The 26,843-nt window shown below is 53.2% G+C and overlaps 1 protein-coding gene across 1 annotated transcript in view; it reads left to right on the forward strand.

The window, feature by feature from the left end:
* Positions 1 to 26,247, forward strand: part of SNED1 (sushi, nidogen and EGF like domains 1) — an 89,175-nt gene extending 62,928 nt beyond the window's left edge. The window contains exons 22-32 of the mRNA XM_024124544.3: positions 1,100 to 1,283; positions 3,125 to 3,237; positions 4,131 to 4,412; positions 5,501 to 5,645; positions 5,721 to 5,803; positions 6,582 to 6,683; positions 15,074 to 15,190; positions 15,879 to 15,966; positions 23,385 to 23,465; positions 24,356 to 24,393; positions 26,186 to 26,247. Coding sequence (XP_023980312.1) covers positions 1,100 to 1,283; positions 3,125 to 3,237; positions 4,131 to 4,412; positions 5,501 to 5,645; positions 5,721 to 5,803; positions 6,582 to 6,683; positions 15,074 to 15,190; positions 15,879 to 15,966; positions 23,385 to 23,465; positions 24,356 to 24,392 — 1,232 coding nt within the window. The 3' untranslated portion in view covers position 24,393; positions 26,186 to 26,247. The remainder of the gene's footprint in view (positions 1 to 1,099; positions 1,284 to 3,124; positions 3,238 to 4,130; positions 4,413 to 5,500; positions 5,646 to 5,720; positions 5,804 to 6,581; positions 6,684 to 15,073; positions 15,191 to 15,878; positions 15,967 to 23,384; positions 23,466 to 24,355; positions 24,394 to 26,185) is intronic.
* The last annotated feature ends 596 nt before the right edge of the window (positions 26,248 to 26,843 follow it).

The raw sequence follows: 26,843 nt of genomic DNA on the forward strand, positions 1-26,843 counted from the left end.
TGGAGGCTGGAGGCTGGGGGAGGGGCGGCTGGAGGCTGGGGGCTGGAGGCTGGAGGCCCTGGGCTGGGGGAGGGGCGGCTGGAGGCTGGGGGAGGGGCGGCTGGAGGCTGGAGCGAGAACTGGGAAGCGGTGTGGCCACTGGGCGTGTCGAGAGCCCTGTGGGGCGGGCTGACGGGCTCAGAGTGAGGCCCGGGGCAGGTGGACACGGGCAGGCGGCTGGGTGAGGAGGAAGGTGAGGACCCTCGGCGGACGGGCAGGGGAGACCTTCTCAGGCCCCTCGGGAGGACGAAGGCAGGCATCCTGGCATCACCCGCCAGCCCGAGCAGACGCTGACCCCGAGGACACTGAGGGCCAAGCGCAGGGCGGACGAGGACCCAGGACAGCACGTCCTGGGGGAGGACGGCGAGTGGCGCCGAGGACACACCGGGCCAGCAGGGTGGGCCCGGGCATGCGGCAGAGGAGCGAGCCCTCAGGGGTCCGGGGGCGGAGTCGGCCACCCTCGGCCTGGCTTCAGGAAGAAGTGCCGTTGCGGCTGCTCAAGGTGGGGTCTGCCGGGGAAAGGCTTCTGGAAGGAAGGCAGCCTCCCCTGCTCCACCAGGTGGGAGGGGGGGCCACTGCCCGCAGAATGGGGCGCTGCACCCCGGGAGCTTCGGGCACCCGTCTCAGCTCCCTTGGCTGGAGTTCGGCCCCTTCCCTGAGGTCGCCAAGGACTCTTCCTGGCTCCTCCCCCGTCAGGCCCCTGGACCACCCAGACAGTGCAGGTAATCACTGTAGGTGCCACCGCGACAGCCAGCCAGAGGGTCAGGAAGGGCCCACCTCGCCCCTGGCAGTCCGAAGGGGCCAAGACCGCCCAGAGCAGTGCCCACAGCAGCCCCTTTGAAGCCCCCCACAAGGCAGGGGCCTGGGGCGTGTCGACCCACCCCGACTCCGCACTGGGCTGTGGGGGACACGTTCAGCTGGCCCAGGCTGGATGGCGCATCGCGAGGCCACCTCTCCGTGCTCCACCCCCAGTGCCCTTCCCGAGCCTCCTCTCTTGTCCTGGCCCCGCCCTACCCAGGGGTGAGGAGGTGCCACACGGCTGTGCCCCCATTGTCCCCAGGACCCCGCCCCGTCGAGGGCCTTGAGGTCACCAACGTGACTGCCAGCGCCATCTCGGTGCGATGGGCTCTGCACAGGATCCGCCACGCCACCGTCAGCAGCGTCCGCGTGTCCATCCGCCACCCCAAGGCCCAGGAGGATGAGTCCACCGACGTGGACAAGGGTGTGGACAAGTTCACATTCAGGTGAGAGCGCGGCGGCCTTGCCCCCCTGCCCCGGCTCCCAGACTCACTCTTGCCGCCACCCTGTGCTCCCCACCTGCCCGGCCCCTGGAGGAGCAGGGGCGCTTGATCGGTCCTGGGCCTCACTCCTGCCTCGCCTCCTCATGGGGCCGCCAGACAGGTGTTTCAAAGTGCCGCAGAGAAGCAGAGACGCTCTAAAAATCTGAGGACAGCATCTCCTGCACGGAGGCCAGCGAGACACTGGCCACCCAGAGGCCAGCCCAGAGTTCTTCCAGCCTGAGTCACGCAGACGCCTCTGAGAGGGAGAAACCGTGGCACCCCTGGGTCGCCTGACATTTTTATCTTGTTCAGTAATACGTTCGAACCTTAAACTAGGCATATAAACTTCTTAGGCTTAAGTATTACAAATTACATACAAACAAAACTACAAAAAAAAATTCAAATGACCATCAGTCATTCAGAACGGCCGATGACTGAAATAAACACTTTAGCAACCCTGCAGGGAAGCCTCAGACCCCACGGCCTAGGCGCCCTGGCTCAGGGACCCCTGTGGGCTGCTCATCAACCAGAGAGGCTTGCAGCCCCTGGCCAGGAGGGCAGGCAGTGCCGGAGGGCAAGGGTGAGGAAGGAAGAGTGCTGGCAGCCTCCCGGGCAGGGGTCCCCAGGCTGGGGAGTAAACTCAGCTCCACTCCAGGACAAGCCCACCAAATTCCTGCACAGCAGTCTGGGCGGGCTCAGCGGGCACAGCCCTGCAGCATCCAGCCCAGAGCAGCCACGGGCCACGGTCAGGGGGAGGGGCTCTGGAAGGTGAGGCCAGGACAGGCGGGGCGCTCTGTCCGCCGCATCCTCTGAACCACCCACATGTTGGTACATTTCTGGTTTGCAGTCTTCTCACAACCGCTTTTTCTGGGCATGTCTGTCCTTTCTGTCTAAGCAGACGGCTGTCAGTGCTGGAGACGCCACTCCACTTTCTTTGTCTTTTAAGTATTGCTGTGACTCTCCTTGATTTACGTCCTGCCCACTTCCCAAGAGTGGCAGGACAGAAGCACAAATGGAGCCCAAGGTGGGCACTTTGTGGCTGGCAGGGTCCCCAAGACCACGCCCACGTTCACTAGGGGGCCCCCGGGACTCAGCAGAAGCCGTGCTCACAGCTGGATTCAGGACAGAGAAAGGATACAAAGCAATATCAGTAAAAGGAAGGGGCACAGGGACAAGTCGGGGACCAGGCGTGAGCTTCCAGAGCCCCCTCCCCTCACATGGCATGCTTAGCTCCCCGCCACCAGCCGTGACGACCTGTGAGGTGCTGTCTCCCCGGGGAGCCCGTCAGAGACACAGCGCCGGGGGCTGTTCCTGGGGGTGGTCGCGGGCACCTGTGCCCGGTGAAGGTTCCAGACTCCCAGGAGGAAGCGGCGCTCCGCACGGGCCTCACTTGGCACCAGCGTTTAGGGGCAGCGAGGCCCTCTCCTCCACGAGGGGGCTGGGGACCCTCCCGGGAGGTCGCAGCCCAGGGCCAGCCTCGCGGCCGGGTGGGCCTGCCTGTTAACCCTTTTCCTCCAATTGCCCTATTCTGGCCTCTCCTGTCTTAACGCCAGCCTCGAACCTCACTGCAGCCACCCCGGCAGGCCTGTGACCTTCCCAGCCACTCCAATACTAGACAGACAGACCAGGGAGTAGCTTCCTACCCCAGGAGCACTCAGGTCTCAGGCCACAAATCTGGCCTTCGTGGAGGCTGCTTGGCCACCAGCACTGGGACGACCCACACCCCCGTCACAGCTGCGCGGAGGAGCCTCAGTCTGGCAGCAGAGCCGTCCTGTTCCTCTCTCCCCGGCCTCCCCTCCCCGCAGGGCCCTGCTTCCAGGAAGGAGATACACCATCTGGGTGACTGCCCTCAGCGGGCTTGGGGGGCAGGAGCATCCCACCGAGAGCCTGGCCTCGGCACCACTGCACGTGTGGACCCGTAAGTAGAGCGGCGAGCGCTCAGCTGGCGCGGGGCCTTCTGGAAGCTCTCGCCTCCCTCCGACCCCTCAGTCCTCTCCAAAGTGGCCGCAGCACCAGAAACCTGGCCCTGGCCACGTGTACCAGCTGTGCCCAGAGGCGCCCTGGATGGCGGCCGCAGCGGGCTGGGTGGCCCCCCTGCGGGGGACGGCCTTCCTAGGCAGCCCTCCGCGTGGGTGTTCGCACGCTCCCGGGCTCCTGCGGGCCCGGGGTCACCGAGCGAGGGCAGGGGGGCAAGCAGCAAGGATGCCCACGCTGTCCGCCCCGGTGGGCTCCATGCTGTCACAGGGAGGACGCCCGGCCCTCACCGCCCCTCCCTCCCCAACACGTGGGCTGCCCGGTACAGGGAGCACAGGGAACAGGGCTGGGGAAAGGGGCAGGGGCTTGGTGAGCAGGGCAGGTGTGAGCAGGGCCTCGCCCGGTGGTGCAGGCGGACGGCACAGGCTCAAGTCCTTGCTCTGACCCTGCGCGCGGGGGCCCTGGCCCACCCTCTGCCTGTCTAGCCCCCTCCCCTGTCCACATCCCAGGAGAAGGTGTGCATGGCCAGGCTCGAGGGATGGAAAGTGCCACCCGGGAGGGCACCCTGATGGACTGACCAGGCAGGGGGCCTCACGGGGGGCCAGCGGGTGGCATTCTGGGGGTGCCTCTTGGGGCAGGAGGGGGAGCTTCTGCAGGCCCTGAGCAGCTGCGAACGCCCCTCCACGCCACCCTTTAGGACCGTGAAGTTGTCCGTAACCACCCAGGCTGGCTTCAAATGAAGCTTCAGCAATCCGCGTCACGTCTTTAAGCCGTGTCCTGGGCAGAAGGCCCCGTCAACCCCCCTTCACGTCCCTCCCCTGCTCCGTGCTCGCCTAGGGCCTCTGCCGCCAGCCAACCTGACCGCGGCCCGAGTCACGGCCACCTCTGCCCACGTGGTCTGGGATGCCCCCACCCCGGGCACCTCACTGGAGGCCTACGTCATCAACGTGAGCACTAGCCAGAGCACCAAGAGCCGCTACGTCCCCAACGGGAGGCTGGCGTCCTACACAGTGCGGGACCTGACGCCCGGACGGCGGTACCAGCTGTCGGTGACGGCCGTGCAGAGCGCCGGGGGCGACCAGCTGCACAGCGAGCCCGCTCACCTGTACATCATCACCTGTAAGTGCAGCACCTTGTCCAGGAGACAGCTCTCCTGCTGTACCTCAGGACCCTCCTCTGGCCCGGGCCACCCCGTCCCAGGGACAGACAGGCGGCCTAGAAACAGGGCTGTGTTGACACAGAATTGCACGCGTGAAAACTGGGGGAGGGTTTCCTGGACAGCTGGGGCCGGGTCAGGGAGCCGGCAGTTCAGAAGAATTAGCACCTCGCGCCTCACCTCGTGCCGTCCGCCCGAGTGGACCCCAGATGGCCGAGCGGTAAACACGGGGCATCACCCTGAAAACAAGCGCCGGGAGTGGGCGGCAGCCTGGCCTGACCCATGAGGAGCTGCTGGACAGCAGCACGGGAAAGAGGGGCAGGACAGCCTCAGCAAGGGGTGGGCAGGGAGGGGCAGGACGGAAGGACAGAGTGGACGGGCGAGGGTGGGGGCAGCTGAGGAGCGCCGCGGCTCGAGGCCACAGTGTGGACGCGGTCGGCTCCCAAGAGCACAGGCGGCCCGCTGGGTCCCACGGGGTCCTGCACGACCCCGCGTACACGTCAAAGCTCACAAGAGGACGGTCCGTCTGGATGGTGCTGCAGGGAGGTGGGCCGTGGCCTGGGCTCCCTCCTCTCCCAACCCACCAACCTGCCCTCGGGGCATGGAGCACACTTGCCCTGAGACATTCAGACCCAGCTCAGCCCCAGGCTGAGCTGCCTGCCAGGCAGACAGGGCAGGTCGGGGCCCCTCTGTGAGCCGGCGGGGGGGGGCCGGGGGGGCTCGCAGGTGAGGAGGGTACCCAGCCCTGGGGGTGGGGGCTGCTGAAGGCCACGGTTAGGTGACAAGGACCCACGGAGGAGCCATGCCCTCTCTCTCGGGGTGTGCAGGGCGTGGGCCTCAGATGAGGTGAGTCTGGACGGGGTCCGAGGCCCGGCCCCACCTGCAGGCGGAGAGCCTGGGCCAGGGTGGGGGGCTGGGGCCAGCGCCTGGACCGCTCCCAGGCCGCATCCGCAGCTCCTCCCCGGGCGGGGAGCGGGGCTGGGGCGGGACGGGGGGCGCGGGGAGCCCCAGACCAGCCCGCGCGGCCACCCCGTCCTCCACCCGCCCGCAGCCGCGAGGGACGGCGCCGACAGACGCTGGCACCGGGAAGGACCCGCCCCGCGCGCGCTCAGAACCCGACCGGCCCCCGCGCGCCTGCCGGAGCTGCGCCTGCTCGACGACCCCGGCGCCCCCGCACCGCCGACCCAGGCCCCCAGGTGCCCGCCTCAGCCGCCGCCCCCGAGACCCCGGGCCCAGAACCCGCCCGCTGACCCGCGCCGACTCTCCCGCAGGTTCTCGCAGCTCGTGGACGGCAGAGGACGAGTGAGCGCCAGCTTCCGCAGCTCGCCTGGCAGACGGGTCACTGTGAGATCACGTGAGTGCCAGGCCTCCCAGAGGGATGCGGGTCGAGGGCCCTGAAACCTGGGCTTCAAGACCACCTCCAGTGCCCTGCACCGTCCCCAGCGGGGGACCCCAATGGGGTCGGAGGCCCTGGGCTCCAGGGCCAGCGCGAGGAGCCCACGCCACCCACGGGCTCTCACGGAGCCTTCCCAGCGTGGCTGTATGGGCTGAAGGGACAGGCCGCGGGCAGGCACGTGAGAGAAGACGGAAAAGAAACCTGTTAGGAGCCGGTCCGGGTCGGGACCCTGAGTGTCGTTTAGTGAGCGCGAGGTCCTGGGGCCCGCAGCGCGAGCCTCGCCAGGGGCTCCAGAAGGGCCAAGAGCGTGGTCTGGCTGAGGGCAAATAAGAGGGGGAGGAGGGGGCGTTGTGGACCCCCAGGAAGCAGGAGAGGGAGGGAGAGGAGAGCAGGATGTGACCGTAAGAAGACCGCTGCATCAGTCAGCTGCTTAGGCCTGTGGGCAAGGCACGAGGTTCGGCCCTGTTGGGCCACTGGCCACCTCCGCCCACAGTGCCGGTGGGGCTGGCAGTCAAGCCGGGTCCCTGCTGAGGAGTGACAGGAGGGTCAGGGCCGGGATCCGCCCGGAGGAAAGCTGATCCTACCCGAGGCGGCGCCAAGACCCACCCTGACCCCGCCACGCCAGGCCCTGCGCCCCAGGGAGAGAAGCCGCTCAAGAAGGCAGCCCAGGGACAGTCCTGGGCGCGAGGCAGCGGGCTTCGTGGTCAGCGCGCTGTGGCGTCCTGATCTCTCCTAGAACCCACGGCTCTGGTGCAGCTGGAGAACGCGGAGGAGGTCCCCGAGCAGGTCAGCCTGGCCCTCCAGCTCCCCGGACGCAGTGGTGACAAGGGTGTGGAAAGTAAGTCAGCAGGAGTGGATTTCAGGGCTGACCACCCTCAGGGGCCTGAAGGACCACAGTGAGGAGGGGCGAGGCACAGGGCCTGCCCGAGGGGCAGCCGAGCTCCCCGCCCTGGAAAGGGGGGACCAAACCACATCACGCAGGCAGACCGGAACGGGCCTGGGGGCTGCAGCCACCCAAACATTCGGGGTCCTCCCTGGAGAGACTGGCCCACCGCTGCCCCCTGCAGACGGCCCCTCCTCTCCCTCTGCGAGCAGCAGAGCCCTCCCCTGCCTCTCCCAGAGATGTACGGGAGCGGGATGGCAGGAATGAGTGGAGGGGCAGCCGCTAGGTGGCTCCAGCTGGAGTATCGCCTGGGAGGCTGCGGCTACCCAGGCTCGGCAAGCAGGGCCTGAACTGTCCGCCGGTGAGAACCACAGCTGGGCAGCTCCAAGAGGCCATCTTCCTTCCTCAAACTCAGACCCTCGCTCTATCTTTCCTCTTGTTCTAACCCTCGGGGCCTTGTCCCTCTGGGGACAGTTCTAGGAGCCAGTGGCCCTTTCTCCTGAGTTACACCACAGGCTCAGACTGGGTTCACCCATCAGCCAGGCCCCAGAGAAGGCAGAGTACTCGGTAAAGGGAGAGTCAAGCGCCCAGGATGCGGCCTCACCTGCAGGCCCCCAGCGTACCCAAGGACACCTGGACACATCCAGGCACCTGCACCAGAGGGTGTGTTTGCCACCGGTGGCTCCACGGCCCCACAGTCCAGCACCCCTCACTGTACGAGGCCTTGGTGAGCACCAGGAGGGGCAGTTTGCGGGTCAGACGCGGTCAGAGTGAAGACACTCATGTTGCTGGCGTTTTGTAAGTGAAAACACAAACATTTTATCTGATGGTGTGCGTTATGTCAGCCCTTTTAAATATCAGGTGTTTCATTTCACAAAATTCAGAAATTAGAGGGATGTGAGTGACCTCTCCTGGGTCCCTTCTGAAGGAGAGATTCGAGGTGGCACCAGGCTGGCCCCGGATGTCACTGCCATCTGCAGTGTTTGCTAACGTGAGGGACGAAGCCTTGAGAGAGTGTGAGATGATTCTAGGTGATAACAGGACAAAACATCTCTAATGGCCCCCAGGTGCACAAAATTAGTCGTGGTCTTTGGCTCCTGTCACATTCTCACGATCAGGCCAGGCTGGCCCCCTTTGAGTTAGTGAGTCTGGTTGGTTAGCTTTTGCTAAAGTAACAGCCTTCGGACCTGGAACCCACCCATGAGCCAGAACACAAGCAGCAGCCTGTGCCTCGCGGTTGTCCCCCCAGTGAGCCACGAGCCTGAATTCGCGCTGCCACCTCTCTGCTCCACCAGAGGCTGGATGGTAGGGAGGAGTGAGCTCACCGCCCACATGGGTGTCCCAACAGCCACAGGCCTTCTTCACCGGGCAGCCTCTGGCTGTGTGCCGCCCCCAGGCCCGCGTTTTCGCCCAGCATCCTGTGCTCGTTCACTCTCACTGCCCAGCATGTAGTCCATCGGTGAACTCGCTTCGAGGGCACGTGGGCTGTGTCTGCTGTTGTCAGCAGTGCTGCTCTGTGTTCCTGTACACGTCTCCTGGCACGTGTGCAGGCTCGGGATGTGTGAATGCCCAAGTGACAAGCGAATGCGAGTTGTCTTCTAAGTGGGGTATCAGTCTGGACTCCTTCCAGCAGCGGTCACGAGGTGCAGTGAGTTGACCCACAGTCTCTCCAGAATCTGGTCTCGTCAGGTTTCGCGATCCTGCCAGCAGGACGGGTGTGAAGAGCACTGTAGTGATCTGATTTGTGTCTCTCGAGAACTGGCACGGTCAGCACCTCGTTGTGGCCCCCATCCTCCATTCCGCTGACTGGCTTCCTCAGGCTGAGCCCGACCACTTTAGAGGCTGCCTCTTTGGGATGGCTCGCTGTCCCACAGGGCCAGTCCTCTCGCGGCCCGTCAGTGTCTTGGCTGTTCTTGACTCTTTGTATTTCTGTAAACGTTTACAATCAGCTTGCCAAGGTCCACAGAGTAGTTGCTTTGTGGAACTTTACATGGCCAAACTCCTGAGGCCCTATATGCCTGAAAATACACTTATTAGCCCTCACATTTGAAGGACAATTTAGCTAGGTATAAAATTGGAGGTTCAAAGTTCCTCTCTCATTCAGTTCTTCAAACATTTGTCCACTGTCATCAACTGTGCTGTCACTGGGTGTCAATCTTGTTCTTGTTTCCTTCTAGAATAATCTGCTCCTTCTCTCTGGTAGCTCTTATAGACTTTTCTTTCTCAAGGAAAGGACAATCCCCAGAAAGCCCCAGGCACCCCAAGAGCACAGTTAATGCTCCTGATTTGGCATTTGCTCACCAAGGTCAGGGCCGCTCCTTCAAGCACCCAGGGGACACTCCTGGAGGATTCCCAAGATTCCTGCCATCCTGGGAACCTGGAGTGAACGCAGAAGCTGGTCAGATTCTTCCTGTTTCCCCCAATTTCTCACCCCAGGAGGGCTTTTGGATTCTGCTGGCCTTATCCCCTTGCCACCCATACAAGTGGGGGCAGAACTTAAACCTCTCTACTCTGTAATTTATCCTTCATATAGGAGGAGCCCATTGCCCCCGCCCCAGGGTGCAGCCCCATCCTTGTCCCCCACCTCCGTTCAAAACAGCCTTCTCTTTGTTTCTATTTACTCATGCGTGTGTTTGTGAGTGTGTCTGTCTGTCTATCACGATAAACTCAGGATTCAGTGGAGACGGCTTTGTAAAATGAGGCTACAGACAGTGGTGCCCCAGTAAAACCCCCGCTGCTGCATATAACTCTAGGCTTTGGGTCCCAGCTGCCCAAGCATGGCACAAATGTCAGTCACAGTCTCTGCAGGCTGGTGTCCCAAGTACAGAGAGTAAGGATTGCTGACGTGGGCTCACAGGTTCTAAACACCCCTGCACACTTCCATGTTCTGTAAGGTTACCATAAAATGTCTCTTTATGAGACATTTATTATATACAGTGTCTAAAATTCATATGGAATTGGAAGGGACCTGGAATAGCAAAAACCATCCTAAAAAAGTAGGAAGACTCACATACCCGTTTGTCAAAAGGCCAACTTATAAATCAGTGGAAGAGAATTAAGAGTCCAGAAATAAACCTATACATCTGTGGTCAACTGATTTCAACAGGGGTGCCAAGACCATTCAGTGGAGGAAAGAAGAGTCTTTTCGGCAAATGGTGCTGGCACAGCTGGATATCTACATACAAAAGAATGAAGTTGGACCCCCACCTCACACCATACACAAAATTAATTAAAAATGGATCAAAGACCTAAATGTAAGAGCTAAAACTATAAAATTCTTAGAAGAAAACACGGGTAAATCTGTATTACCTTGGATTTGACAAAGGATTTTTTTAAAAATATTTATTTATTTACTTATTTTTGGCTGCATCAGGTCGTAGTTGTGGCATGCGGGATCTTTTGTTGTGGCACACGGCCTTCTCTCTAGTTGTGGCACGCAGGCTCAAGAGACCACGGGCTCAGTAGTTGCAGCGCATGGGCTTAATTGCCCCGCAGCATGTGAGATCTTAGTTCCCTACCCAGGGATCGAACCCACGTCCCCTGGAAGGCAGATTCTTAACCACTGGACCACCAGGGAAGTCCCAAAGGATTTTTAGATATGGCACCAAAAGCAAGAGCAACAAAAGAAAAAAAAAGGTAAGTTGGACTTCATCAAAATTTAAAACTTTTTGTGCTTCAAAAGACATCATCAAGGAAGTGAAAAGACAACCCATAAAATGGGAGAAAATATTTGCAAATCATATATTTGAAAAGGGATCTGAATCTAAAATATATAAAGAACTCTTAAAGCTGAGTAAGAGGAAGACAAATAACCCAATTAAGAAATAAGCAGGGGCTTCCCTGGTGGCGCGGTGGTTGCGCGTCCGCCTGCCGATGCAGGGGAATCGGGTTCGCGCCCCGGTCTGGGAGGATCCCGTGTGCCGCGGAGCGGCTGGGCCCGTGGGCCATGGCCGCTGGGCCTGCGCGTCCGGAGCCTGTGCTCCGCGGCGGGGGAGGCCACGGCAGGGGGAGGCCCGCATACCACAAAAAAAAAAAAAAAAAAAATAAGCAAAGGATCTGAATAGACATTTCTCCAAGGAAGATATACAAATGGCAACAAGCCCATGAGAAGATGTCTGGTATCACTAGCCACCAGGGAAATGCTAATCAAAACCACAGTGAGATGCCTCTTCACATACACCAGGATGGCTAGAATTAAAAAGTCAAGATAACCACAAGCACTGAGGAGGATGTGGAGAAACTGGAACCCTCAAACACACTGCTGGTGGGAATGTAGAGTCGTGCAGCTGCTTCAGTTCCTCAAAGAATTAAACGTGGAGTTACCATATGACCCAGCAATTCCACTCCTAGCTACACACTCAAGAGAAATGAAAACGTATGTCCACACAAGGACTTCCACAAATGGTCACTGCAGCACTATTCACAATTGCCGAAAGGTGGAAACAACTGAGGAATGGATGAACAAATGTGTTATGTTCACACAGTGGAAATTATTGGGCCATAAAAAGGAATAAAGTACTGATAAATGCTACAACATAGATGAACCTTGAAAACATTATGCTAAGTGAGAGAAGCCAGTCATAAAGAACACATAATCTGATTCCATTCATATGAAAGTCCAGAATAGGGAAACCTATAGTGATAGAAAGTAGATCAACGGTTGCTTTGAACTGGGAGTGGGGGCGGGGGTGGAGGTATATGGGGTGAGAGCTAAAGGGTACTGGGTTTCCTTCTGAGGTGATAAGAACATTTTAAAATTGACCGTGGTGATGGATGCACATATCTGTGGATATGCTAAAAATCTATAAAGTGTACACGTCAAATGGCTGAATTGTATATAAGGTACATCTCAATAAAACTGTTTCCAAAATGTAATGTGCAGAACAGTGTTTTTGGTATCTCTTTTGTGTAGGAAAGTGGGGAAGGGAAATATGAATGTATATACCTATTTTCTTATATTTAAAAATAAATAAAACGAATAAAAATGATTAACTCTATAATGAAGCAAAGAACAAGAATGAAGAAGTAAAGGGAATGGAGAGGAAGGATAGGTATCTCTAAATGTACCTCTATAGATGTGACTTTAGAAATAAGAAAATGTTCTTTTAAATGACACCAAAAAAAAAAAAGCAATGCCTAAAATTTGAAAACAAACTGAAATAAACTTATTAACCGTGCCGATGGCATAACCACACAGGAAAAAAAAGCATCACTTCAAGTGATTTTTAAAACAGCATTCTAGGGACTTCCCTGGTGGTCCAGTGGGTAAGACTCCATGCTCCCAATGCAGGGGGCCCAGGTTCGATCCCTGGTTGGGGAATTAGATCCCACATGCATGCCGCAGCTAAGAAGTCTGCATGCTGCAACTAAGAAGTCCACGTGCAGCAGCTAAAGATCCCACGTGGGACTTCTCTGGTGGCGCAGTGGTCGAGAATCTGCCTGCTAATGCAGGGGACACGGGTTCGAGCCCTGGTCTGGGAAGATCCCACATGCCGCGGAGCAACTAGGCCCGTGAGCCACAACTACTGAGCCTGCGCGTCTGGAGCCTCTGCTCCGCGGCGGCCGTGATAGTGAGAGGCCCGCGCACCGCGATGAAGAGTGGCCCCCGCTCGCCACAACTAGAGAAAGCCCTCGCACAGAAACAAAGACCCAACACAGCCAAAAATAAGTAAATAAATAAAGATCCCACATGCCGCAATTAAGACCCGGCACAGCCAAAATAAATAAATAAAACAGCATTCTGACTATTAACATCTAGTGGGATATAATCTAAGGATTAAAAGAATTGCCAAGAAATTTTAAGCTGTACTCAGTGATCTTAATGTCATTTCCAAACTATTACATGTACATTGTGGGATAAAGAAAATAATTATGTTAATGCCACAAAGATTTTCAGCATAAGGTGATACAATCTAAAAATCAAAGAAGTTAGGTAAAACCCCTGATTTTATTTTTATTTAATTCTGTTCATTTGAACTGGAAATACTGGAATGAACTCATAATTTGTTCATTTTTACTTTTTAAATCTAATTTCCTAGTTCTGTCTCCTGAAAAGACCTGGAGCGCTGACACCACAGTCACAGTGAGCACCTTGATCAGCCAGACTGTGGGCTCCAGACACCATTCTCCACTAAAAGGAACCAGGGGAGGACTTCCCTGCTGGTCCAGTGGCTAAGACTCTATGCTCCCAATGCAGGGGGCCCGGGTTCAATCTCTGGTCAGGGAACTAGATCCCGCACGCATGCCACAACTAAAGAGCCTGCACACAGCAGTGAAGATCCCGTGTGCCGCAACTAAGACCCAGAGCGGCCAAATAAATAAATAAATAAATATTTTTTACAATAAATATATAGAGAGACTGGGGTCTTCAGAGAAATGGCTGATTCCAAGGCTGAAGCAGAACATGGACAAAATAAGCCCAGGACATGGGAATTCCCTGGAAGTCCAGTGATTAGAACTCCGCCCTTTCACTGCCAAGGGCCTGAAAGCAAGCAGGCTTTCAAAAACAACTAGGATTGTGTCTAAAGGGCACAGGAGCCAACCTGAAGGGGCTCCCACTGGCGAAGGATGGGATAATTTGAGCGTGAAGAAAGCTAATGACAGCAACAGACTGAAACCCATCAAATATATGTAAGTCCACAAGGTCATAACAATGGTCAAAAAGAAAGAACAACGTATTGGTCAACTTTAGAGCTTGCTGGGGGACCAAGTCACTCTGCAAGTGTACAAATAAAGGAAAAGAATGGAGCATTTACCTGGCCTTGCCTGTCTGGACTGTATTTTAGGGTGACCAAGGGGTGGGTGAAGGAAAGCAGGTCTTCAGAGGGCACTCCCCAGCTAGCGGAGGCAGAGTGACAGATCACATTAGACATGACCCTAGCGAGAGATCAGGGGTCTGCATGACTTCTCAAGCCATCAGGTGCAGAGCCTACGAGAACTCTGCTCTGGGTTAGTCAGGCTGCCAACACTGAACCAGTGATCGATCCTCACACCATGAAAACCAAATGTGGAAACATCGTATGTCTCCTAGTGTAGCCGAAGGGCACACAACCACCACCTGTGAAGCCAAAGCAGAGCAAAGACCATGTGAACCTGAATCCTATTAAGCCCCTTTCTCTTACTACTAGGTAACAGGAAACACGGGGGAGGGGGCGAGTTAATGCAGTAATCAAACCCAGAGGATGGGAATTCCATGGGACAAATGACCTCATTTCTTCAATAAATACAGAGGGGAAGAAGGTTAAATTTATAGATTAAAAGAGACTTGAGATACATCAGACTAAGGCAATGTGAATCTTTATGCATCTGAATTAGATGGGACCAACTGTAAGTGACATTTTTAAAGATGATCAGGGAAATCTGAACACGGACTGCGGTTTCTTGTGATATGAAGGAACTACTGTTAACTTTGTAATAATAGTATTGTGCTTACGTGAAAATTTCTTAAGTCTTTATGTATTAGATACTTGCTGACATATTTACAGGTGAAATGGTTTCTGTGAACTGCTTTGAAATTCTCCAACTAGAGAAAGAAAGGCAGATGGAAAGCTGGAAATAGATTAAACAAGATTGGCAAAATGTTACTAAACCTCTCCCCACGAGGCGGCTGCCGAGGAGGGGGTAAGGGGGAAGGGCTGGATTAGATGTGGAGGGGGTATTGGAAGTGGTGGCCTATGCACGATTCTTGTTCTTTTGTGTTTCTCAGTTTCTTAAGAGTTAAAAATGAAAACAGCTATCTTGCAAAGCTTTAAAAAAAAAAAAAAGGACAGTGGACTCTAATGGGGGAGGGACAGGTCTGCCCCTCCCAGGCAGCACCACTGACCAACCTGCCTCTAGCTCCCACAGTGCGGAAGGCAGACAGCGGCCCAAGGGGCACAGATGCCAGCACAGAGTCCTGCGCAGAGGCTGCCTGGGGCTGGACTTGGGGACACACAGGTGGTTCGGGGACAGGCAGTGGAGGATGAGGAGGGCTCTCAAGGGTTGGCCTCTGTGTTCCAAGTAGAAGAAACCCTGTGCAGCGGGGCAAAGTCAGCAGAAATGTGGGGAAGGGGGCACAGGCCAGGGCAGAGCGGGGAGTCTCTCCCCAAGGCGACCAGGGTGCAGCCATGACCTAAGCTGTAAGCCGAGGCTCCTCTGCCTTGTGACGGCTCAGCACCGAGAGCCCTCCCTCTCTCCCTCGAGGTAATGGGGTCAGGGCTGAGCACACAGAGGCCAGTCTCCTCGCCTCTGCTCTCTGACCACCCCTAGGGCCCCCTGGTGTTGGGGACAGCAAGAGGCAGCAACCTGGGAATGCTATCAGGCCTTCCTGTGGGGCCCCGAGACTAACCGCTCGTGGCTGTTCACAGGTGCCCCTGGGAACTGTTCAGAAAACCCCTGTCAGAACGGAGGCACCTGTGTACCTGGTGAGGACGCGCACAGCTGTGACTGCAGCCCGGGCTTCAAAGGCAGACACTGTGAGCTTGGTAAGTTGGGGGCCGCTCCCCTTTTGCCTGCTGGGGTCACTGGCGCTGGGGCCTGGCCTCGAGATGCTTGTGACGGCAAGCTCTGACGGGACCGCTGGCCCCAGGGTGGGTTTGCCACAAGGACCTCCGGCCATGAGGTGCCGGGACAGGGGCCTGGCCACGGTGCCCCAGACCTCCAAGTGTCCAGGTAGGGAGGCTGGCAGGCCGTGAGCCGCCAGGCCTCCCACTGGCCCGAAGCGCCAGGGTGAAAGGTGCTGCCCAGATAACTGGGGGGTCTGGGACAGTCACAGGGACACAGCCACAGCCGCTCCACAGGGAGAGGAGGGAGGAGGGGGCTCTTCTCGCCTGGGGACCAAACAAGGTGGTGGGAGGGAAAAGGGCCACGGGCCTGCCTCAGACTTCTGGGCTGAGGACGAGAGGCTCGTGGACAGAAGTTCCCACGCCGGCCACACAGCCCTGAGGCCTGCCGGACCCAGAGACTCCGACCAGCCCTGAGGGAAACCAGCCTGCAGGCTCCCAGGCCCCCAGCTCAGAGCAGCACCCACAGTCGCTGAGCAGACCCGGGGACAGGGCCCCCAGCCCAGGAAGTGGCTGGGGCAGAACCCCGGACCTACAGTGGCTGCAGGAAGAGGACAGCTGTGGCCTTGAGCTCCTTGTAAGCGACGGCCCTTTTCCTCTGTGCCAGCAGCCTGTAGAAAGGTGCCCCAGCCCTGCACACGGCTGTTCTCGGAGACAAAGTCCTTTCCGGTCTGGGAAGGAGGCGTCTGTCACCACGTGTAAGTCCCTCTCCTCTGCCTTCACCATGTCTGTAGCGTGTTCCTGACCCTGAAATGCTTCCACCCTGTCCTCACAGGCCCCTGAGGTCTAGTAGTCACAGCACGGAAAGGGCTTGCTTTGACCACCCACCCCCTCCACGCGACAAATTAGGAAACTGAGGCAAAAGGGCTGAAAAACTTGCCTAAGGCTGTGCAGCTGGGAGCAGAGCCACACGAGGCCCAGAAGCGGGACCCGCTGCTCCTGCCCTCGGGCCTTCCTTCCCCGCGCCCTGGGGCGGCATCAGCCTCCCTTCCCTGGGTGGCAGGGCACGCGGAGAGACTCCACGAAGTGCCGCCCCTCTTCTCAGCACAGGAGACCTCGAGTCTTGCTTCTGCCGCGAGCTCCGGACACGGCCCTGGGCAAGGCACTCATGCCTCAGTTTCCCCACCTGTAAGACGGGCTGAGGAGGGAGTCTGCCGAGCCCACCTCTTAGGACCTTTCTTGCGAACACTCTGACTCCATGGGTCATACTTACAACCTGCTTCGTCCACAAACACGGACGAGCACCTCCCGTGTGCCAGGCGTGGTTCGGAACGCTCGGCACACGTCAGCGAGCCGAACGGGCCGAAGTCTTGCCCTGGGAGTCCTGACGTTCTAGCTGAGGGAGACACAGTACACAAGAAGCACGAGTCTGTCCTGCAATGTTTTAAATGGGGGCAAGCGCTAAAGGAGGATGGAAGAAAGGAATACGCGGGGCCAGGAGAGCCAGGGCCGGGGCGCAGGAGTGGGTGGCAGCAGCATTCGGCAGGGTGCCAGGGGAAGCCTCGTGGAGAAGGTGACATGACCAGACATGGGCGGGCGGAGATATCTGAGGGAAGAATGGCCCAGTCAGAGTGTACCTGTTGCCAAGGCCCTGAAATCAGGAGCCTGCCTGCCCGTCTAAGGAGCAGCAAGGCCAGCAGGGCTGGAGCCGAGTGAGCGAGGGGGAGTGGGGGGTGGGCCTTGGAGACCCTTGCAAGGACCTGCACGTGTCCTCTGTGAAGTGGGGAGCTACTGAAGGACACTGAGCTGAAGTGACACCTGACGTGTTTAAAGATCACTGGGATGGGATGTAGGAAGGCAAGACAGAAGGCTTGACTTGAGGCTGGACACGAAGCCAGCGTGACACGCAGCAGGGACACACCAGAGGCACTGAGCTGCACTGGGACTTGGGAACCCAGGTTTACAGGCCCTGAATTTGAACTTTGTGGAATGGCACTCCGGGGCCCCTTCACCTGCGTCTTCCGACTGTGTTAGTTACACCAGTGCCTGGGGCGACCACCAAGTACCTGACTGGGAGAGCCCTGCACTCGCCCATAGCTTTCCACCCAGTGCTTTCAACCTATGCATCTGAAAGGGACTTCCTTGTATTTAGCATTTGCGAGGGTCTTGCCATACATCCAGTCTGACATCTCTGGTTTTTATTGGAGTGTTTAGACCATTTACATGTTAATAAAATGACTGATGTGATTGTGTTCAAATCTAACATATTGTTTTCTCTCTGTCCCATCTTATCTTTGTTACTTTCTCTTTTCCTGCCTACTTTTGGATTGGTTGATTTTCTTTAGTGGCTGCTCTGGGATTTAAAATATGCATCTTCAACTGATCACAGTATACCTTGAATTACAACACAGCTTCAGTATCATGGAAGATATGCAACAGCAAGCTTCTGCTTCCCCTTTCCATCACTGCCAGACGTTTTACTTCCACATATGCTATGAACCACACAGTGTGTTACTTTTGCTCTCAACAATTATCTTTTTTAAAAATGTTGAGAGTATAAAGTCTTTTGTAGTGACTTACACGTCTACCGTTTCCAGCACTCTTCATGCCTTCATGCGGATGTAAGATTCCATCTGGTACCATTTACCTTGGCCTAAAGAGCTCACTGTTAACATTTCTTATAGGGCAGGTCTGCTGGTGATGAATTCTCTTTGCTTCTGTTTGTCTGAAAAAGCTTTTATTTCACCTTCATTTTCAAAAGAAACATTTGCTACACACAGAAGTTTTGGTTGAGAATTGTGGGTTTTTTTCAAATTTCAGCACTTCAAAGAGGTCACTCCTTTGTCTTCTGGCTTGCAGTTTCAGATGGGAAAACTTCAGTCACTCTTATCTTGTTCCTCCCTGTGTAACGTGGTCCCCATCACCTGTGGCTTGCTTTTATGTTTTCTCTTTATTACTGTTTTTTGGGAAATTTAATTATGATGTGCTTTGGTAGGTTATGTATATGTGTTTTTACTCTCTGGAGTTTGTTAAGCTTCATCTCTGTGGTTTTAGCTTTCATCAAATTTGGAAAATTTTTAAGCCATTACTTCTTCAAACACTTTTTCTATGCATCCATTTCTCTCCTTCTTCTGGGACTCCAATTAAGCACATATTAGACTGATATTGTCCCACAGGTCACTGAGGCTCTTTTCCTTTTTTTCCACTCTTTTTTCTCTTTACTTTGTTTTGGATAGATTCTATTGCTATGCCTTCAATTTCACTGATCTTTTCTTCTGCAGTGTCTAACCTACCATTCATCCCATTCAGCAAAATTTTCATTTCAGATATTGTGGTTTTTTGTTTGTTTTCTTTTGTTTTGGCTGTGTTGGGTCTTTGTTGTTGCGCACAGGCTTTCTCTAGTTGCGGTGAGCGGAGCTATTTGTTGCGGTGCACGGGCTTCTCACTGCGGTGGCTTCTCTTGTCGCAGAGCACAGGCTCTAGGCGTGCGGGCTTCAGTAGCTGTGGCACATGGGCTCAGTAGTTGTGGCTCGTGGGCTCTAGAGAGCAGGCTCAGTAGTTGTGGCACATGGGCTTAGCTGCTCCACAGCATGTGGGATCTTCCCAGACCAACAACTGTGTCACTTGAGATGCCCCAAGTCTTTTTTTTTTTTATTTATTTTTGGCTGTGTTGGGTCTTTGTTGTTGCGCACAGGCTTTCTCTAGTTGCGGTGAGCGGAGCTATTTGTTGCGGTGCACGGGCTTCTCACTGCGGTGGCTTCTCTTGTCGCAGAGCACAGGCTCTAGGCGTGCGGGCTTCAGTAGCTGTGGCACATGGGCTCAGTAGTTGTGGCTCGTGGGCTCTAGAGAGCAGGCTCAGTAGTTGTGGCACATGGGCTTAGCTGCTCCACAGCATGTGGGATCTTCCCAGACCAGGGATTGAACCTGTGTCCCCTGCATTGGCAGGCGGATTCTTAACCACTGCGCCACCAGGGAGGTCCCAGATATTGTGTTTTATCATCTCCAGAAGTTCCATCTAGTTCTTTCTTTGAGCCTCCACTTCTCTCATTATGTTTATATTTTCCTTTACATCACTGAATGTGTACAGCAAATTTATAACAGATGTCTATTTCAGTCATTGCTCTCATTTCTGGGTGTTTTTCTATTCAATTTTTTTCCTGTTTATGGGTCACATTTTCTTGACTCTTTGTATGACTGACACTCTTGTAATTTTTTTGTTGGGATGTTAGACATTATAAACTTTATGGTACAGACTGTTGGAATTTTTTTTTGGCATTCTTTTCAAGAATGTTTGGTTTTATTTTTGTTTTTAATTTTTTTACTGAAGTAAAGTTGATTTACAATATTGCATTAGTTTCACGTGTACAGCATAGTGATTCAGTTTTTTGGGTTTTTTGTTTTGAAGATTATATTCCACTGTAGGTTATTACAAGATACTGGGTATAATTTCCTGTGCTATACAGTAAATCCCTGTTGCTTATCTATTTTATGTATAGTAGTTTGTATCTGTTAATCCCATACTCCTAATTTATCCCTCCCCCTGCCACCTCTCCCCTTTGGTAACCATAAGTTTTCTATGTCTGTGAGTCTGTTTCTGTTTGGTATATAGATCCATTTGTATTATTTTTTAGATTCCACATATAAATGATATCATATAGTATGTCTTTCTCTCACACTTCACTAAGCATAATATTCCCTAGGTCCATCCATGTTGCTGCAAATGGGAATATTTCATTCTTTTTTATGGCTGAGAAATATTCCATTGTATATATGTACCACAACCTCTTAAGCCAATCGCCTGTTGATGGGCACTTGGGTTGTTTCCCAGTCTTGGCTATTATAAATAGTGCTGCTATGAACACTGGGGTGCATGTATCTTTTTGAATTAGTGTTTTCCTTTTTTCTGGATATATACCCAGGAGTGGGATTGCTAGATCACATGGTTAACTCTATTTTTAGTATTTTAAGGAACCTCCATACTGTTCTCCAAAGTGGCTGCACTAATTTACATCCCCACCAACAGTGTATGAAGGTTCCCTTTTTTCCAAACCCTCTCCAGCGTTTATTATTTGTAGACTTTTTGATGACAGCAATTCTGATTGGTGTGAGGTGATACCTCATTGTGGTTTTGATTTGCATGTCTCTAATAGATAGCGATGTTTAGCATGTTTTCATGTGCCTGTTAGCCATCCATATGTCCTCTTTGGGAAAATGTTTATTTATTTATGTCTTCTGCCCACTTTTAGATTGGGTTGTCTTTTTGTTGTTGAGTTGTATGAGCTGTTTGTATGTTTTGGAAATTAAGCCCTTGTCGGTCACATTGTTTGCAAATATTTTCTCCCATTCCGTAGGTTGTCTTTTGGTTTTGTTGAGTTTCCTTTGCTGTGCAAAAGCTTTTAAGTTTGACTAGGTCCCATTTGTTTACTTTTGCTTTTATTTCTTTTGCCTTGGGAGACTGATCTAAGAAAATACTGCTACAATTTATGTGAAAGATCATTTTGCCTATGTCCTCTCCTAGGGGTTTTATGGTGTCACATCTTACGTTTAGGTCTTTAGACCTTTCTGAGTTTATTTTTGTATGTGGTGTGAGGGAATGTTCTAATTTCACTGATTGACATGTAACTGTCCAGCTTTCCCAACACCACTTGTTAAAGAGACTGTCTTTTCGCCATTGTATATTCTTGCCTCCTTTTTCATAGACTAATTGACCATAGGTGTATGGGTTTATTTCTGGGCTCTCTATTCTGTTCCATTGATCTATATGTCTGTTTTTGTGCCAATACTACACTGTTTCGATTACCGTAGTTTTGTAGTACAGTTTGAAGTCTGGAAGGGTTATACCTCCAGCTTTGTTCATTTTTCTCAGGATTGCTTGGCAATTTGTGGTCTTTTGTGGTTCCATATAAACTTTAGGACTGTTTGTTCTAGTTCTGTGACAAATGTCATAGCTGTGTTGATAAGGATTGCATTAAATCTGTAGATTGCTTTGGATAGTATAGCCATTTTAATAATATTAATTCTTCCAATCCAAGAGCACGGGATATCTTTCCATGTCTTTGAATCATCTTCAGTTCCCTTAATCAATGTTTTAGTTTTCAGCATATAGGTATTTCACCTCCTTGGTTAAGTTTATTCCTAGGGCTTTTTTAAAACGTGATTTTAAGCAGGATTTTTTTTTCTTTTTACTTTCTCTTTCTGATATTTCATTATTCGTGTAAAGAAGTACAACAGATTTCTGTATATTAATCTTGCATCCTGCTACCTTACTGAATTTATTTACTAGTTCTAACAGTTTTTGTGTGACAACTTCAGTGTTCTCTATATAGAGTATCATGCCATCTGCAAATAGTGACAGTTTTACCTCTTCCCTTCCAATTTAAATACCTTTTACTTCTTTTCCTTATCTGATTGCTGTGCCTAGGATTTCCAATACTACGTTGAATAGAAGTGGTGAGAGTGGGCATCCTTGTCCTGTTCCTTTGTTTTACTTTTGGGTTTTTGGCTTTTTGCAAGGCAGTTTAGATGGATCCTTTTGAGGCCTGTTTTAGGGTGGCTTTAGCATAGCCTTTATTCTGGGGTTAATTCTGCCCCACTTTTAAGGCAAGGCCTTTCTCCTTTCTGGGGTTTCTATTTCTCTGGAACAGCCTACTATTAACCAAGATCTCTCCACTCTGGCTCTGGGAACTGTCCAGTTCCTCATTAGTTGCCCATCTTTATTCACCCTATGCACACCTAGCTTAATTTTCAAGGGGACCGCCCCCCTCCAGATTTCTGGAGCTCTTCCTCTGCATAGCTCCCTCCTCTCCATACTCTGACCCACAAATTTCAGCTTCCTCTGCCTCCCCAACTCCAATCTCTGTTTTGCCCACTCAGTGTAACCACTGCTTGGATTCTCCCTAACCCACAACACAGTCCAAAAAGTGCCTCCAGGCTGAATTCCAGGACCATCACAGAGCTCATCTTGTTCCCCTTCTCTCGGGGTCACCGTCTTGCACTGTCTTTTTTCTAACATCTGAAAAGACTTACTTCCTGGATCTTGTCCAGTTCTCCAGTTGTTTACCTGTGGAAGTTAATTCCAGATCCTCTTACTGCCTGATGGTTGGCAATGGAAGTCTTAGCTAAGGCTTTAGACCCTAAGGACTCTCCTAGACGGAGCTCATGAGTTGGAGTTTTACCCACTGAACTCCCTGGATCTCTTTCAAACAGCTCCGACGTTTAAAAAGCTTTACCGAGAGTCAAACACTTTCTCAATCATTATTCTCTACAAACATGTGACAGAGGCAGTATAAGCAATTCCCGTCTCATATGAAACGGAGGCTTCAGTTCCAGAGACGTGCTTAGAGTCCACTAGTTAATAAGTGGGAGGCAGGGCTAGGAGTCAGGTCTCCTGTTCCACACCGCCCGCATCTAATGCCTGCATCTCCAAGGCTTCTCCAACTTCTCCATCAACTGCCCATAAGAGTGCAGTCACATTGTCTCAAGGCTTTGGAGCCAAGTAGCCTGTCTCAAGCAAGACATGTCTTTGAAATAGCACATTTTTTTAAAAATATTTATTTATTTATTTTTTGGCTGCGTTGGGTCTTAGTTGGGGCACTCAGGATCTTTCGCTGTGGCGCGCGGGCTCTTCATTGCAGTGCATAGGCTTTTTTCTAGTTGTGGTGCATGGGCTCATTCATTACTTGCGGCACACGGGCTCGCCAGTCGTGGCGCGCGGGCTCCAGAGTGCATGGGCTCTGTAGTTGCAGCATGTGGGCTCAGTAGTTGCAGCACCCGGGCTTAGCTGCCCTGCGGCATGTGGGATCTTAGTTCCCCGACCAGGGATCGAACCAGCGTCCCCTGCGTTGCAAGATGGATTCTTAACCACTGAACCACCAGGGAAGTCCCAGCACACTTTATCTCTTACTATATATAACTTTGTCAACACTCATCATAATGTACACTTAAAATGAGTGTATCTTATTTTACGTAAATCATACCTTGATAGTCATTTTTTTTAATTACATGATTTTTATGTTGGACATTTTAATACATCCACAGGAGGTAAAGTTTTATTAGGAAAATAATAGCCTTTCCTCAGACACCTGTACAGTTACCTGTAGGTTCGTGTAGCCTAGGTGAAGGGGCTGGGCAACATTCTGCTCAGTTTCTGGCTTCACAGAGCTTTCTTGTGATGCAGGTATAAAAGAGTCTACAAAGTGCATCCAGACACCTGTTTCAAAGAGAGCTGTGAGAGTACGCGCGCCAGGACCCCAGACAGGTGCGTCCCAGGGAGGAGGCCCGTGCTGTGCCCTGCAGGTGGCCACAGGGTAACAGGGCCAGGGTGGCCCTGGTGACTGGGGCTGTGGGATGCCGCTGAGCCAGGTTGCCAAGACGTGCAGCCCGGCTATGCTAAGGAACTGTGTGCCCATATGTGTACATGTGAGCGCACACAGATGGGTATAGCTGGGCATGGTGGGTGCTGGTAGGGGTCACAGAGTGGGTGCTGGGGAGGTTACATGGTGGGTGCTGGGAAGGTCACAGGGCAGGTGCTGGAGGGAGGTTGAGTGGTGGTGCTGGGCGGGGGTCACTCTGGTTATGCACGTTCACACGGCATCTGGCACTAGTATTGGGAAGTGTTACTGACAGGTCCAGTTATATAAATACAGTAAATCTCTATTTACTTTTTATTCACTCTCACCCAGGTTCTTTTCCCCAAAGGGTTCAAGGTAGTCACAGAATTATTATATAATGCACTGCCTGAGCACAGACAGCAGAGTCCAAACCTCAGTCACATTCTCCATAGACTAGTCACCACACGCACTGGGTCTTGCGTTTCTGAGTCAAGGAAAAACCCACCCTGCTGCCTTACCCGAGCACATCACCTGTCTCCCATCACCCATCCTCCACACCCCCTTTCACTCTCCACGACTCACACCCAGCCAGGCAGCCTTCCTCATCACTCCACGACTCCTACCCCAAGCCAGGTGGGCACACACAGACTCAAACGCTCATCTCCATGTCAGCGTCTCACTACCACGCTCCCCAAACTGGAACACATGTGACCTACAGACAAGACAGGATCACAGCAGGCAGCCTGGGCCGAGGAAGCTGCAGAGTTACAGGGACACAGTTTCTTTTTAATAAACCACATTTCTCTAATTATTTCAGGAAACAAAGTAACAGTCCTACACTGAAGAAATCTTAAGGTACGTTCCCACAGCCAGCAGAGCTGCTGGGAAGTCTGAGGGACATCCCCCCAGCACTCGGCCCTCGGGAGGGCTGCTGTCTCCTTGTGGAGCTCTGAGAAGAAAGCTCAGTGTGTGCTCTGTGTCATAAACTCAGACCAGAAGGTTTCAGAACTTCCTAAGGGGGTTAAAATGGGTGAGAAAAATAATACTTAAGGAAGGCCTCCCAAGAGACATAAACTTGGTCTGATACATCGAATCCCACTCTATCTCAATGGGCAGAGAAACCCCTTCCCTGGTCATCAGCAATGGCAATGGAGGGGGCGGGTGAGCTCTTAGAGAGGCCGAAGACCACCTGCACCCAGAGGGAGGTGGGACTGACAGGGGCTGCCGGGAGGGCAGACGAGGGGGACAGTGGGAGGGGCCTGGGATGCCAGAAGGCAGAGGAATTCTAGGAGTGCTTTCCAGACCCTGTAAATGGCAGTCCATTGAGAAGGGGTGTGCGGCCTTGATCACATAACTTTGGGTAAGTCCTGAGACTCTCTCACTGGGAGAGTGCCAATGAACACAGGCATCCTAAGCATTCAGAAACCCTGAAGTGAAAGAAACTTTCTAACGCTATTCTTGTTCAATCCAGCATTTCCCAACCTCTTGTGGCAAGTCAGCCCCATGTGACTCCCAGCCCCTCACACGCACACTCTGTAGAAACCCTCACGATAATTTGGAAGATACTAGGCTAAGCCACAGAGACCCATCCACAGCCCGACACAATTTCTTATCAACATGACGCACTGGGAATGAAAGAGGTATTCTGGCTGACCCAGGACAGCTCACCACTCGAGCTCCATAAAGGAGCCTAGAAGCCCATCTTCCTGGTGGTGTAGGAGAGGAGTGAGACTCCTGGGTACCAAGCAGCTTCACAAACAGGCTAAATTTTTTTATATGGCTGAGGAGATGAAGAAGAAATGTTACTCAGAGACCTTTGTAAACAACCGGAAGCAAAAGAGCTTCGCAGGTATAGGCTGACGCTAAAGCAGAATGTTCACCAACCAAAAAGGGAAAGCAGAGGCTGGGACCCACAGGTTGGGCAGTGGCACATGAGCGAGAACGTGTGACCTCAGGCAGGCGTTCAGTTCCCATCAAAAGTCTCTGCGTTCAGGTCCCACCTACTCAAAGGCATCACTCCCCCCCCACCCCCACATGCACTCCAAGGCTTGCAAGCAGTTCACCACCCACAGATATAACTGGGGTGTGAAACATTTATATTGTAATAAGTCATCTGAAAGATAATATATATATTTTTAAACTCATTCAATGAATCCATTTCTATAAAAACAACTCAGAAACCCTCAACTGTTAAATTATCAAATACTGGCTTTTAGGATACCCATTCTTAAGACAATGGAGAAAACACAAATAAGCAGGAAACATTCACACACACACACACACACACACACACACCCACCCACCCAGAAACAAAGTGCAAGAATTCATTTCAGTCGAGAGACCAGGGACAGACCATGCCTTCAGAGAAAAGATCCAAGGAGTCACCAAATGAAGGGGGTGGCAGCCTGCAGATTTCAAATTTAAGCTGCAATGCTGCCCACATGTCCCCAACACTGGGGGGTACAGTCAGTCCTCCAAGAGCCTGCCCCCCAGCACCCACTGCCGTGTCACAGGGAACAAACTTCACAGTTCTGATGTGGCAAGCTCTTCAGGTCCTCCGGGGGCAGCAACCTGGGAGCCACCGCTCTAAAGAGGAATGGGTACCACCATCATCCTCCTCACGCCCCGGTTTGTTTTCTCTTCTAAGGATCAGGATGCTCTTGTTACGCTCCATCAACCTCACGAGTTTCTAAAGCCCAGGAAGACGAGGTCTAAAATTGGATTGAAAACAAGGTCCTGGCTGGAGTCAGTGCCCTGAGCGGCTTCTCTCCTCTGGCCTCTGGAAGACAGACGGCCAGGCCAGGCAAGCACCAGCCACCTCCTTGCCCAGCCACAACCAGGGAGACCTCCGGGACAGAACCCACATCTGACATAGCCCAGGCTGCGGTCTTCAAGGGGACAGTCTGCGTCACGGTGAATGCGCACCCATGGCGCACACGTTAGCCCTGGATGGCAAGGCTGTCCACCAGGAATGCTTTCGCAACCTTCAGAAACCAGTTCTCAGATTCCAAAGTCAGAGAAAGAATTCTCCCTTTGAGAGCTAGCAACAAAATTGAGGAACTTCTATCAACAGCTTCCAAAGCACAGACGGTGGCGCTGGGAGGAAGGGGCAGAGATGAGGCCACACTGGAAGCGCTTCGCCCGGCTCTCCTCCGCCAGCAGATTATTTATGCTGATCATTCGCAGGCTAGTGCTCCATCATATGGACCAGCTGACTTTGAGAGAGAAAATGATAACACTAAGACGGAGTTTAGACACTTTTTACCTACAACCTTTTCTGTAAAGGTCAGACAGTATTCTTGGCT

This window comes from Physeter macrocephalus, chromosome 2 (genome assembly GCF_002837175.3).
Source record: "Physeter macrocephalus isolate SW-GA chromosome 2, ASM283717v5, whole genome shotgun sequence".
Taxonomy (NCBI): domain Eukaryota; kingdom Metazoa; phylum Chordata; class Mammalia; order Artiodactyla; family Physeteridae; genus Physeter; species Physeter macrocephalus.